Source organism: Pyrgilauda ruficollis, unplaced genomic scaffold (assembly GCF_017590135.1).
Source record: "Pyrgilauda ruficollis isolate IOZ18807 unplaced genomic scaffold, ASM1759013v1 scaffold1, whole genome shotgun sequence".
NCBI classification, from domain to species: Eukaryota; Metazoa; Chordata; class Aves; order Passeriformes; family Passeridae; genus Pyrgilauda; species Pyrgilauda ruficollis.
Window position 1 is genome coordinate 20,435,220 of NW_024508100.1, and position 14,323 is coordinate 20,449,542.

At 35.8% G+C, this 14,323-nt stretch overlaps 1 protein-coding gene across 2 annotated transcripts in view; it reads right to left on the reverse strand.

The window, feature by feature from the left end:
- GABRA4 (gamma-aminobutyric acid type A receptor subunit alpha4) overlaps positions 1-14,323 on the reverse strand; it is a 36,879-nt gene that overhangs the window by 8,803 nt on the left and 13,753 nt on the right. For both annotated transcript variants that reach the window (XM_041476861.1, XM_041476951.1), the window contains exons 6-8: positions 13,697-13,840; positions 12,137-12,289; positions 9,530-9,782 (exon numbers count right to left, since the gene is read on the reverse strand). In XM_041476861.1, coding sequence (XP_041332795.1) covers positions 9,530-9,782; positions 12,137-12,289; positions 13,697-13,840 — 550 coding nt within the window. The remainder of the gene's footprint in view (positions 1-9,529; positions 9,783-12,136; positions 12,290-13,696; positions 13,841-14,323) is intronic.

The window sequence follows — 14,323 nt, forward strand, 5'->3', positions numbered from 1 at the left end:
CCACTGGATATTCTAGGACAAGTGATCCTTCCTTCCTTGCTAGAGATGTTGCTTTCTCCACACTTCAATCTTGCCCTCCCATTGCAGTGCATGCGCAGACAAGCCAGCCCCAGAATGAATTCCTTTCCTTCTCCATGGCCCCAAATAAATTATTTAACATAACAACAGCAGCTTCAGTAGAACTTAACATGCCAAGGACTACCTAGCAGTCTGGCTACTAATCTAATTCTCCAGTATTGACAAAGCAGGACTCGAGTCTGCTCAGACTCTCACGTGGGATTTGTGGGAGGCTGTATCTTATGGGCATGCCGGCCACTGAGTTGAAATGGTGTAGGTATCCACCTAAGATGCATGGCAAACACTTAACAAGCAGCAACTCAGTTCTGTACATGCCTACCCAGGGAAATTTAGTAATTAAGCCTTTCAGGTGCCTAATTGCCATTTTGCATACTTCATCTCCCTAAGTAAAAAAGAAAACCCAAACACAAAAACAGCAAGCAAAAAAAAATTTCCTGAAAAGGGCACCACAATCAAAGCAGTTTTAAAATTGCAAAGAATTTTAATTGTTCATTAGAATAATCAGGCATGTAACAATGAGGAGTTAGTAGAATGGAATCAAAACTTAACGGCCAATAAACACCTTTATGCTTTTCTGTTAATTTTTCAAGAATACAATTAGTGTCTTTCATGACAGCACTACTAAAACTTCGATGAGACACAGGCAAATTAATATATAGAAGTGTCAGTAACGTATTATATGAGAACATGGGCTTCCCAAACTGGGACATCTCAATTAATCCAAGCAAAAAATTCATTCAAAAATTGGAAGGCTTAGAGCAACCAAAGTCTGACATCACTTACTGTTTAGCTGCAACAACAAAATTGTTTGTATGATAATTTAGTAGTATTTTACTATTAAAATCTACCATAGTGATTTTTATCCTTACCAATCCTTCCTGAGAAAACAGTCTGTTCTTCTGGGAGGACATTGTATAGCCTGCCAAATTCACACTATTTGACATTTATCAGGGAAGCAGCATGTTGTCATCAGTGTAAATAATGCTGCTTGTCCCTAATCCCACTGAGTCACCATATTGACCTGCTGTGAGCAAAAACAAAACTTGGAGGAGAAATCTACCCTGGTTTACTACTATGTTGCAGAGCCAGTCAATCAGAATTTTACTGGAATAATACTAGAGACTTTGGGCTGCCTTATAGAGCCCTGCAGTGTAGCCAAGTAAAAGCTCCACCTGCCACAAAATACAGTGAATTCTAGTCCTTAGCTCTAGCAGTGCAGAGAGCAGTGCAAATTATTTGGAAAGAAAAAACAAAGGGGAGATAAGAGCCAGTCCACTATCTACTCTGCTCATTTTGTAATCTGAATCATGTGATGGGAGGGGAAAAGAGGCAAGAAGAGCACTCCATTCTATGTTTTACCACTAGAGAGGCATAAAAGTGCACAAAACTTAAATTACAAAAACCCTTTTTAAATAAATGGATGCCAAATTTGTGCCAAATATACCCATCCACCTGTGTGCTGCCAAAAAGCCTTACATATGCAAAGTGTGTGTGTATATATATGTGTGTATATATATATATATATATATATATATATATATATTTAAATTTAAGTATGCATAGATATGATTCTTAGGCACTGGTGCACACAATTCTTAAAGATTTTATTTATATTACAACAAAATGAAAGAACTGAAAACATGACTATGGTGGGGAACAAACCTATTAGCCTAAGTCATGTCCTAATGAACTGTGGAGTTGATTTGTGTGACATCTCTGAAAGAAAGAAGAATGGCTGATTAGGAACCAAGGGCCTTAGTTATTTTCTGTATCTTTCAAATTTCATTGACCTTAAAGCTATAGTTAAATTTGCTTTAGTAGTTTGCTGAAAGTGCTTTGAACACTCATTGCCTTGTAGATTTTCCCAAGCCTCTCAATGCTTATTTCTTCTGATTCCAATTTTCCCAGTGTAAAAATGAAGTCAGCCAGAAATCTTACACACAGCTGGAAAATTCAAATGTGATTTGGTGCCATTGGATGCACCAGTATTGAAAACTTTGTGGAGGGGAAACAAAACTAATATTTAAATATAAATACATGAAAATGTTTAAGCAGAAAATATGAAGAGTCTTGCGTTCAGAGACATCGTTTCATACTAACCATCACAGTTAGTATGAAACACTACCCAACAATTTTCTGTGTAAGGGTTGATGCTGGACAATCTGAAAATTTTACCCCTGTCACCATAAAGAATTGCCCTTGACTTGGTGTTTCTGAAATCCTACCACATATTTTTTGACTATGCAACATTTCCCTCTATAGAAAAAGATTTTTCAAAGGGAGGAAATTGACATTATATCAATAGAAGACCTATCTGAATGCCTGCAACTGGTACTGGCAGGAAAATAACTTCTTATTAAACAGAACCACACATTGTATATTCTAATGAAAAAAACATAAGGAATATGGTTTTTTGGAGCATGGCAATCTTTTTGATATTCTAGTAGATCATCACAATGACAGAGAAAGATATTCACACACAATTTTGGAATTCAAAACTACAGGATATACTATTTTTTAAAATAACTGCACCATGCTTTGGTTTCCAAAAAGAGGTCTTATCCTAATACTATTTAAATGAAGTCTTCGACCACTTAGAGTAAACACTGTCAGGTATTTTAGCATCAGATGAGTAACAGCCAAGTATTATTATTACTTCATATTTCCTGGTCTACTTTGTGACGGTTTATTCTACTACTTACAGGAAATTGAAGAGTGATCAATTGTAACACTTCCTAATAAGTCTTGGAGAAGATAGCACTCCAGAAGGATTTTTTGTTATCCACCAGGTGCTGCAATTAAACTCCTGCTTCTTTTTGTGCATATAGAAAGAAAAAAAACATCACAACACACCCAACCTCCCCCAAAAAAACCATTTCCACTACAATAAGAAAAAACTTCATTGTCCACATTTAAATCCCTACAGTTTTGATCAAGCACCCCACCATTCTCTATATTTACTATAACTGAATTCTGGAATTCAGTGGAGTTTACAGTTAAGCTGGGTCAGAATCTAGACACAAATCTCATACTACGTTGCCTACCTGCATTAATTACTCTTCTCATTTTGCAGCAGAAAAATGTCTCTACTTACAGTATAAATTCATTCTACAACCCAAGCATGTTAAAGGTAGAGTAATATCAGGTTGTTGAAGAAAGACAAAAATTTTTAATACATATCACTTTAATTTGTGCTATTTAAAAAGAAATATGTGAAATATTAAACAAAACTTTTATATTTTATGTCTCTCATTTATGCCTAAGTCATATTGTTTGAGCTCATTTTTAAATTTATACATTATGAATAGTACCAGTTGATCAGTAGAACTGTCTGTCTAGTGAAAAAAGTAAAAAGAAATTTTAAAAAATGGAAAAAACAGGAAAAAATCCAAAACCCATACAACCAAAACCAATAGCAAAAAAGCCCCAAATGAACACACAACACGCCCCACTCCTCAAAAAAAAAAAAAAAGAAAAAAGAAAAAAAAAACCAAAAAAAACAAAACCACCCAAACACTGCACCAAAAACAAAGCAACAAAACAACAAAAGGCAAATAAAATCAAGGAAGCATAAAAAAACCCACAAAACATTGTACCTAAGCATCACAGCTAACAAAATATTTCATGAACCATTTTGGATCTACAGGTATCCAAAAATTGAAACTTCCCACTAAGTCACTGCAACCTTCTCCCAGGTGATTAATCTCTCCTATCTCTCAAGCAGCATTCAGTACAAAATGTGCCAGTTGTTTGTGACCTGCACCCACTCTTATCCTATTTAAACCTGATGCTAGCATATCTTGACTGTAAATCATCAACAATAAAAATGTTGACTAATGAAACTAGAGCAGCAGAAAACTGTTAACATGTCAAATAAATTGTTAAATGGCACAGCAGCTTCCATTTGTATGGTCCTGTCTTTGTATTTAGATGAACTCTCTGCATTTCTCGAGCCTGACTTCCTTCATTAGGATCTGAATTTAAATGCCACTGCCCTAAAAAACTCAAACCATAACACCCTAGGCAGTGGAGAAGTAGTGAAGTAGAAAAAAATGGTCATTATATTTAAAAACTGAAATGATGTTCTAACTGCAGGACTGTTTAAGTCACACAAAGGAGACAGGCTGTGCATTCACATAAGGAGTCCAGTAACCAGACCTGTGGCCCAAGTGTTGCCATCAAGACCAAGCTGCTCTTCAAATACTTCAATTCATATATGAGGCAGGAGGGTTTAGCTCCACTTCACTATTGCTGGGACAAAGGAAGCTATTGTTCTACTACTCCAAAGAAGGAGCAAAGCAAGTAAGTGGTACTACTCTAGGTCTGGTACGGTTTTTGTACCTCTCCATTATGCCTGCATATTCAAATAGAAGTTTTGGTCCAGAAGCTAAAATTTTCAGTTTCACTTAAAGTGAAACTAGACACAAGAGTCTGACATCTCACAATTAATCAACTTCAGGGATTAAGAACAACAACAACAACAAAAAGGCACACTAAAAAAGAAGTAACCTACCTATAGCCTCAAGATTGTATGCAGCCCATCAGAACAATTTATCAGGCCCAATCTTTGTTCTGTAAGTCAGGAGTTTGGGAAACAGAGCTGGCCATCAGCCAGATAATTGCTCTAGATGTCTGTTCACCAAGGGCTGCCAAAGGATTTCCACTTTTCTCCCACCCCACCGCGTAACTTGAGCTGTGCCCATAAACGACTAAAGATAAGTATTTCATACCAGAGAAAATACATCTGAATCACACAAAAGCAGTATGCAGGCTGTCCACATGACAACATTTCTCGTAAACTTGCAAGGTGGATTCCAGTCACATAGCACCCAAGCAAGGAGAGGAGTGTGTGCCTATATGGCAGTGAACAGCTTGACCCCTGAGTTCCCCCATTAGATGCCACAGGATTTGCTAAGGACAAGATGACACTTAACTATCTACAGAAAAGAGGAAGAAAAATTGAGAGTTACAACCTACTTGTGGCTGAGTTTGAGGAAATAATTCCATTCAAAAAGGTTTTTTTGAGTCTGACCTGATTTTTCCCGAGTTTCACACTCTTTTAACAAACAGCTGAGGTTGAAGCTCATGTTACCACTGTTTAGGAGTCTATTTTTTGAAGACTACTTTTCAGTAGCATTCTTCATCTCCAAAACTGGGTAGGTCTTTAAAAATAAACTTCATAGGAATACAGTGAAAAGGAAATAGTACAGAAGCATAAAAATAGACTCAGGAGTCCAATAACAAACTATAAATCATTCATTTCCATCACACATTGACTTTCAGCAACATTTCTGCTTATACCAATGAAAGCAGTTCAGAACATTTAGGGATAGGTTATTTCCTTCTAAACAGAAAGCATTTTAACTTGCTCTTTGAAATCACAGGTAACCAAGGTTTAAGTTACCTCTCTTGGGTTAGACATATTTCAGTGCTATCCTGCTGTGCCTGACAGAAAGTCTGCCCAAGTCCCTCGTGAACTCAAAGCAGACCTCAAAAAAGATTGGGTCCTACTCCTGGGATGTCTTCTGCACACCTGCACTCCTCCTTATTGAAATCATTAAGTTTGTATCAACAAGTTAAAGACAAGAAGAAAAAAAGAGTTTAAGAGGAAGGAATAAAAAAAAATATTGAAGACTACCATGGCTAAAGTCAAACCAAGTGATAAAGGAAAACAAACTGCATCTGCAGCTATTACAGCCTTGCTCCTCCTTCCCTCAGCCCAATAAATTAGCTTGATGCCAGGATTTTTTTTCTTGGAATAAACAGAGTTCAGACTACTTAGCTAGCCTCTGAATTGCATTTAATGCTTACTTTAATCAATGTATTAATCAGAAACACCCATCATGTAGCTCCAAAAAAAGTAAATATAATTACGTAAGACAATAATGTAGAAAAGCAGATAGCCCACATTTGCTACAGTAAAGATTTACTGGTCCTATTGAAGAAATATATCCAAATCATTTGATCCTAATGATAAATGATAGGAGTTTCCTTTGATCCAAGACAACTATAAAAGTTGTTTTGACCAAAAAGAGAAAAATAACCCACCATTAAAAATTCTAATTAGCATGACTAATATATGAACTTATTCAATACAGAAAACCCACTTTAATTCTATGGTCAGAAATTGGTCAAAGATATACCTATCTAAACAGGACTTATAATAATGTGTAATTCATCTTCACCAAAGTTTACTATTAATATGCCTAATTTCTAATATCATAGGATAGAAAAATCTTCATATTCTACAGCTTATCCAGCTTCATAGCCCAGCTTGCTCCCTCATATAATCCTTCAAGGATATGTTACTTGAGGGAAAAAAAAAAGATCAGATGAGTGAAACCATCCAGTTAATAATATAGAATCGACAGCTCATAAAACAAATCCTTTTTTTAGAAGTATTTGTACTTTTATTTGCCATGTTTGTTTTCCTTAACAACCTCCACTGCTTCATAATTTTTCAGGGGACCTATACAGATGGCATCTCAATTGCAAAAAAAGTGGGCAGAGACACCTGCATGCCATTTCCAGGTAGGCTAAAGTATAGGGCTAATAGGCTTAAAACAGGGATATCCCCTCCCAGTTAGTAGAATATCCAAAGCACATTGCCAGTGGTGAGATATTCAAGAGAAAGAATTGTAACGATTCAGTCATCTTCTTACCCAATAAGCATACCCTTCCTTTCTGGGCTAAGTGAAAATTTTTAATTTTGGGAGACTGGAAAATTTAGTATTATAGGCAAAGTCTGCTTGAAAAAAAAGTTCAGGTTTAATATACAACTTTTCCTTGAGCTCTGGCAATTGTACTGCTACCAACAGAATTTCTACCACAACAGTGCCAGCACAGCACAGATTTTTTTAAATACTAACTGGGTCTACTGTTTATCTATTGAGAAAAAATGTGTAGATTTACATTAAGAAATATTGCTTACAAATTACATGCTACAGTCCAGCTAATCCTGCATTCTTTGTGCACCACAAACTCACCACCAATCTCAGTACCAAGGAAACTGAGATTTCATTATCAGCACTGACTAGACAGTATTTGTGCAGAGCAAAAAGTCAGATTCATTATAAGGAATAATGAAATAATTCAATAATAACAATACAATGATAAAAATAAAATAATATAATACACAATAATAAGGAATTTTTAAAAATTCTAGATTAGTCCTTATAAGCAAAATATAGCAAGGATTATTTTACGTGTCAAGTTGGAAAGCAGGGTGTAACATCCATGTTAGGTTCTAGAGAATTAGAGCAGTGATCCTAACTTCTGTTCTGCACAGTGGGAGACCAGAAGTAATCCTCCAGTCATAGAAAGGATTGCACAATAGTTAAACCTTTATTAACAGTAGCTGTGGGCTCACCTTGTACATCTGCCTTGGAAGAGCAAAATCTCAAATCTTAGTATAGGCAGAATTAAGGAGAAAGCCTTGAAAAAAATAACAGTTCAAGGTACAAACAACACTATCACTCAGTTACATACTCATAACATTAATGTGCAACCCCTTGAGTAGATCGTTCCCTTGAGGGCTTTCAAGAATCTCCCAATCTGTGAGAACGTTCCCACATTTATCCCAGCAGTGGAATAGAACACATCTCATTTTAATTAAGATTAAATTAATTAAGCAGTGGAATAGAACACATTTTATCTATCTTTCAAGTTGAAAGAAAATGTGTGTTCTGTTGCTGCTGTTTAAAAAAAAAATAGTAATAGTAATAGTAATAGTAATAGTAATAAAAAGAAGAACAATAGGGGAAAAAAAGAGAGAAAGAGGAATTTCTCCAAAATGTGTAGTAATGGTTAAGCATTACACACTACTAACTTAAAGCAATTCTGTCCATGAATCAAGAGTTCTCTGAAGCCTTCATGAGAATAAGTTTTATTAAGCTACCTGAGCAAACTACTGCTTTTCCTATTGTTTTAAATAAAATCTGACAAATAAACCTAGGATTTATTTATTAAGTAATTTATTTTCCTAGGTATCCAAATAAAACCTATCACCAAAAGCAGTATTTACTTTCACTCCTCAGGAGCAGCCAAAATACTCTACTAAGCTTCATGCTGCACAGTCAAGAAGCTTAGCATAAGCTCATAGCACTAATGCCTCTGTGTACAAGGTGAACTATGTGCTACTATAAACATATTTCTTGGTTCCTGTCTCTTACCAGCAAGAGTGACAAATAATAAACTCTTCAAGAGCATATCTATCCTTTTAAGCAGAAATGGGAGCTAACATAACAACACAGCCAGGAGATTGAAAACAATATCTACAGTAGGAGAGCGAAGCAGAGGAAGAAAAATGGAAGTGGGTGGACAGCAGCTGCGCAGCGATAGAAAATGGAAGGGGTGGGAAGGCAAAAATGAGAAGATGAATAGGGAAGGAGACAAATGAGATGTGAAAAGAGACAGAAGACAAAATTAACAAGAGTTAGTCTAAAACAGCACTTAAATCCTGGCTCAGCCAAGGGAAATTACAAAGTCAGCCTGACAGGAAGAGTAAGTAAATCACAATGCTGCTGTCAGCGTCTCACTTCTTGAGTGGTGTTGCCAAGAGCCAGTCACGGCCGGGAAGCACTGGGACAGGTGCTGCAATGGCTTTGCTAGCTACGTGTCTCATGAACAGCTGCTTCAGAGAGTAAGCACCATTTATTGGGAATGGCAAAAGAGAGAAAAGGGTAATCACCAGTGAGCTCAACTGGAAATGAGATGGAGCCCTTATTAGCTGGTCCACACACTAAAACAGCTCCCCCACAAGTCATACTTAATCCAAAGCATGAGGAAAGCAGACAACCATTTTGTTAAAGAGAGCCACAAAAAATTATCAGCAATTGAGGTGAACTACTGTGCAAAGATACACAAATTACATTAAAATTATATCTATGGTTGACAAACAGTTTCCATCCAATGTTCTTCAAAAATTCCTGAAATTCTAACAGATAAAGAAAGAAAACTCTTTGTAGGCAACACATGCAATGGAAGATCTGTGATGTTTAGGGAAGTGTCCCAAGGTACAGCTGCAATGCTTCAATATATTTTAATTCATTAAAGACACTGGCCACACAGGATAACACGATGCCCTTATAATCTGCAATATCTTGGCCTGTATAATCAGTCCATACAGAACCAGTGTGGAAAAGGAAGCTAAGTTTCCTCAAGATTCCCATCCTAACTGACCTTCGCCAAAACACAAAGATAGAAGAGACTGCACATGTGGAGGGACATAATTGCCACCTTGCCCGAGTTTATTCAATAACGCAAATAAGGATTAACTCATGTTTTACAGGTTTTTATAATTGAATATAGTGCAGTATTAGCCTTCCATTAATCTGATGTGCAACGCATCATTAGCTCAAAGGACCTGGGAGGAAGCTAAAGGCCAATTTTACTGAGAAACACTACCAAAAATACAGAAAATGTTTGCATAAGCTGGAAACATACCGTGAATGTCTCTTCTGTACTTCTTTTCCTTTGTACTGGAGCAACTGGAAATTCAAGAAGGGACTTGACCGTCTTCCTTTTGGCTCTTTCCATTTGAATGTTAGTAAAATAGTTGACAGCAGCAAACTCAATCAGAGCAGAGAACACAAAGGCAAAGCAAACCGCTATGAACCAGTCCATGGCAGTAGCATAGGATACTTTTGGCAGTGAATGTCTTGCACTGATGCTCAGTGTCGTCATTGTCAACACTGTGGTTATTCCTTCAAAAAAAATAAAGCAAAAGAACTGTTGAATCAAAGTAAAACAAAGCAAGAACTGGCAAGCACCTTCAAACAAAGAATTTTAAATCACATATGAGTCTTTCTCTGCTGCTTGTGAATACTGCAGTAGATTTAAGTCATGGCAAGCATCACATATCCATGAGCACCTAAGTCCAAAAACAGCTTACTGCTTTTCAAAGGAGGCACAGAAAGTCATGGCTTCAGCAGATCATCTACAGCTCACATGAAGAAAACACAGAAGCCTTAATTTTATATGTTTTTCACGTCAAATTCAGTAGAATTATTTACAAGTTATTTTCTAAACATTTGAATAAGATTTAAGTTGTTAAATCGGGGAGTAATCTTCAGACTGCAACAAAAACATGACTTCTCCTGTAAATGGTCCTGAATGCCACCTATTATTCTGCATCTGTGCCTCTGATCACACTTGTAATCCAGGAAACGTTAAGTCATGACAAATTATTTTGGTGCTAGGGAAGAATATTATGCTAAAAACACTGTCAGTTAAGAAACCACCAGGTTTTTCTACAGCCTTCTGCTACTAGTCAGCCAATGAAATTTAATTAGATTTTCATCTTCTGAAAGAACAACTTTAATTAAAAAGTGTGAAGTATGAACGCTGAATACAAAAGATACCCACTTCATGGTAGTACTTCAAATGCAAACACATAATGTATAAAAACAAATTACTGGGGTCTTTCTTTATTTTTTTCATCCAAAATGTCCTATATCATAGAAATGTAAAACCGCAAGTACATATTGAACACTGCATAAATCCTAGCATGATAACCTCAGTGATGAGTGACTACAAATAGAGATGTCCTTACTCTTATGAAAAGAACACTGTATGCATCCTAATTCAAGATGCAATTCTTATTCTCTGAAGAATTCAAATGCATTAAGAATATATTTTGAAACAGATTTCTCACATCCCTATTTGCTAAATGATGATATTCCATCAAGGTAATATAATAAAAAAAAAAAAATCTACACCTACACACTGCCATACAGAGAGATGTTCACAATGGAATCAGTCCTTCCCTCCAAAGAAGAAAAACAAAAGAAGAGTAGTAGCCATGTCATGACAGCTCAAAGGATTTCTCAGAGTTTTCAGGAGGATAAAAAATACAGATGCAAGCTCACAAAACCTTCTTCAGTGGGAAGGTGTTGAAAACCACACTACTGAAAATGTTTAAGTCTGAGAAAAAAAAATTATGGAAAGTTGGTTGTCTGGGTTTTGTTTCTTTTCCTGGAGGAGGCCCATCCCTGTTTAGTCCTATCCTTTCAAAGGACCCTGAGTGGACCTTTGTCCACTTCAATCAAAAACTTTGCCTGAATTTCTTCTAAAAACATTTGTTTAATAGATGTAAAAATAGGGTAAAGTGAAATAAATGACCATTAAATTAACATTAACCAAAAACAAGGAGGAGATGGTAGTCTGTGACAATATAAGTCTACTGACATTCTATATCAGATTTTTCTCTATTAAATCATTCTTCTGCAAGACTTGGAGCTGCCAGTACAACTGCCCCTATTACTTTTGCCAGCATCTAGCAGTCTATAGAGAGGCTTGTAGTAGAACATTCTCTTCCTGCTTTAGGCAGCTTTTAAAATGTTTTAATCCTATTTCTTTGTTAGGAAACATATTTCCATTTAGATTCTTGCACTTTGTCTTCCACTGAAGATTTTCTGTTATTTTCACTGTGCCATTTCATTCAAGCTGTATTTTGAAAAGATCAATTTTAATATCTTGTGATAATTTTGCTTTTATAATTCATTTTCATAGTGGCAGTGGTAGAAAGGAAAGAAAAACACTAAATATGAAATTACAGTAACAGAATCTAAGCCTTGTCCATAGCAAGCTTCCACTGATGACACAGATACCTCATAATAAGACAATGGAACATCTTACACACTGAAAATCAATTTGTTTTACAAGTATTCTATAAACCTTGAGTTCAAGTACTTTCACTACTGTCCACTGGAGGATAAACCTGATCTGGATGTAGACCAAGGACTTGAGTGTATTACTCAGAGCCAGGTGTTTCCAGTTTGCTCCCTCAAGCAGGTAGAATCCCTAGAGCTGAGCAGCCTTTTTCTACAGGTTATCATGCCACCCTTCTGGTTATATATTCCAAGTTCCTCTTCAGAGTCCAAAGATTCACTCAACAACATTCTTCATACATCAATGGCAAGATTCCCTCTGAATTTAAATTATTCCCTTGTTTCTGCAATACCATGGAATACACCCCAGGGCACTGAAAAGGCCTATTCTAGGGAGAATTATTAAAAGAGCAAGTACAAGAAAAAGTTTTGAAAAAGGAAATAATTACCAAACACAGTTCTAGCAGGAACTGATTCCTTATTTATCCAAAATGAAACTTGAGAGAGGATCACGGTCATAATGCATGGGATGTAGGTCTGAATCATAAAATAACCCATTTTCCGTCTGAGATGGAAATAAACTGTCATAACAATATATTCACCTAAAAAAAAAAAAAAAAAAATTTCCCAAAAAAAAAAAAAAAAAAAAAAGAAAATATTTCTCTGTGTATAAAATTTGTGTTTCAGACTCTCAAGTAGGATTGTTTAAGGTGATGCCATTCATATAACTTAACATGTACAGAAAGATGTCTTCTTTAGAACAAGACTGAATGAAGGGGTTTTTTTTAAATCCCAGAAACAGTAGGTCCTTACAAGGAAGTTGGTATCAAAAATGCTATAATACAACTAATACTGAATTACATTTTACAGTATAAGCATGATTTTAAAAATCCTTTTGACAGCTATTGGAGAAGAGAATCCCACAACACAATTTATCTACCTACCACAGTATCCATAACATTGTGGTACCTACCTGCTGAATAAAACAATAAGAACAATGATACACATCAAATGTTGTGCGAGCATCTCAACTTTTTACTAGATTTATAATTCAGCCCCATTATGATAATGAAACAAATGCAAAACTCATTGAGAAGAATTAAAAGTACTCTAAATTTATCTAAAATGTTATAATTCATATTAAGCAAACAGACCAAAAAAGCAGTTTTACCATAAACTCAAAAAACTGTCCAAATAAAGCACTACAGAATGAGCCTTTTGGGACAGCAAGGAATTTTTCTTTATTAACTCATAATAATCTATATGCTCAGAAGTAAATTCCTAATGAATTGCAAAATGACATTTTATCTTTTAGTAAAACATCCGTAGAGCAATACATCAAATATATTTGCTTTATTGGTTTCATTTTGACTATCTTACAACACCCAAACCTGCTGATGCTTAGAAAATGATTCCAAATTTTAAAAATATTTTGGGAATATGCTTGTTTATCACCGCACTGCTCATCAGTGATACTTCACTCATTTTGGATGCCTGTAGTTGCCATTTGCCTTATTTCTTACAGCAGGAATCAGCAGAAGTATCTATTGTGACTAATGTATTTGTGCCTACCCTTATCTGACTAGAGGGTTTTTATGGTTTTAATAACCCATTCTGTATGCTGTACTTCTATCCTGAGCTGTTTGCACCACCAAACAAAGGAAGTCTTTTGCACATAATGTGGATACAGTGCTGAGAAATTACTTCCTCACCCAGGCATCCTCTTGACTCTTCAAACTGCATTTTAAGCAGTGATTAAATGCTCATTTTGTCCCTTGGAGTAATGATCTCATTCTAGCTTTCTGAAAGACTGTCGCAATCTACTGTAATGAATCTGCAGATGTAAATCTCAAGGACAGAAACCTAATTCAGATTTACACTCTCAGCCCTTAATTCATACCCTGTGACATTCAGTAGAATAAAACTTACAGGAAGAAAAAGAAAAACGGCTTTGGGCAATGTTACAGGTTAATTTTACCTCAAGTTGATTTTATTGATGAGATTCCTACCTGTAATAGATTTTATAGTTTCAGAAGATACCGTATGCCCAAGCAGGTCATACTGAACTAAACTGGAAGACTCCTCAGGAACTTCCACTGACTTCTCAGGTCCTTTTGTCCAGGTATAAATCATTTCACTTTTTGGATAAGCATCTACAACACAGCATCAGTTTGCATAAATAGGAAACTTTTTCTCATGCCTTACTAAGAACCAAAGCCAAACCTACTGAAACCAAACAGTAAAACACACATGAACGACTTCAGAAGATCCCATTCATGTTAAGTTACCCCCCCAAAAGCCACCCTTGGAGCAGAATAAATAAGAGCTGAGGTAATATGCCAAGTGTCACACACAAATTCACTTCACATATGAATGTGAAGACTAAACGCAATTCACCGCTGGATCAGCCCTTACTGGGCATGCAAAGTTTCTCTTTATTTTAGCAATTTGTAACTAAACTTTTACCATTAAAATATACCAATCTAAAAAAAAGAAAAGAGTATATACAAGGAGGATATATTTTGAAGATTGGGTGCACATTACTTTACAGAAAAGGATGATTATACTAAAAATGGCAACATTTTAAACTTCTGTTTAAAATATTTGCCAGAAACCACAGGTCAGTAAAAAAATTC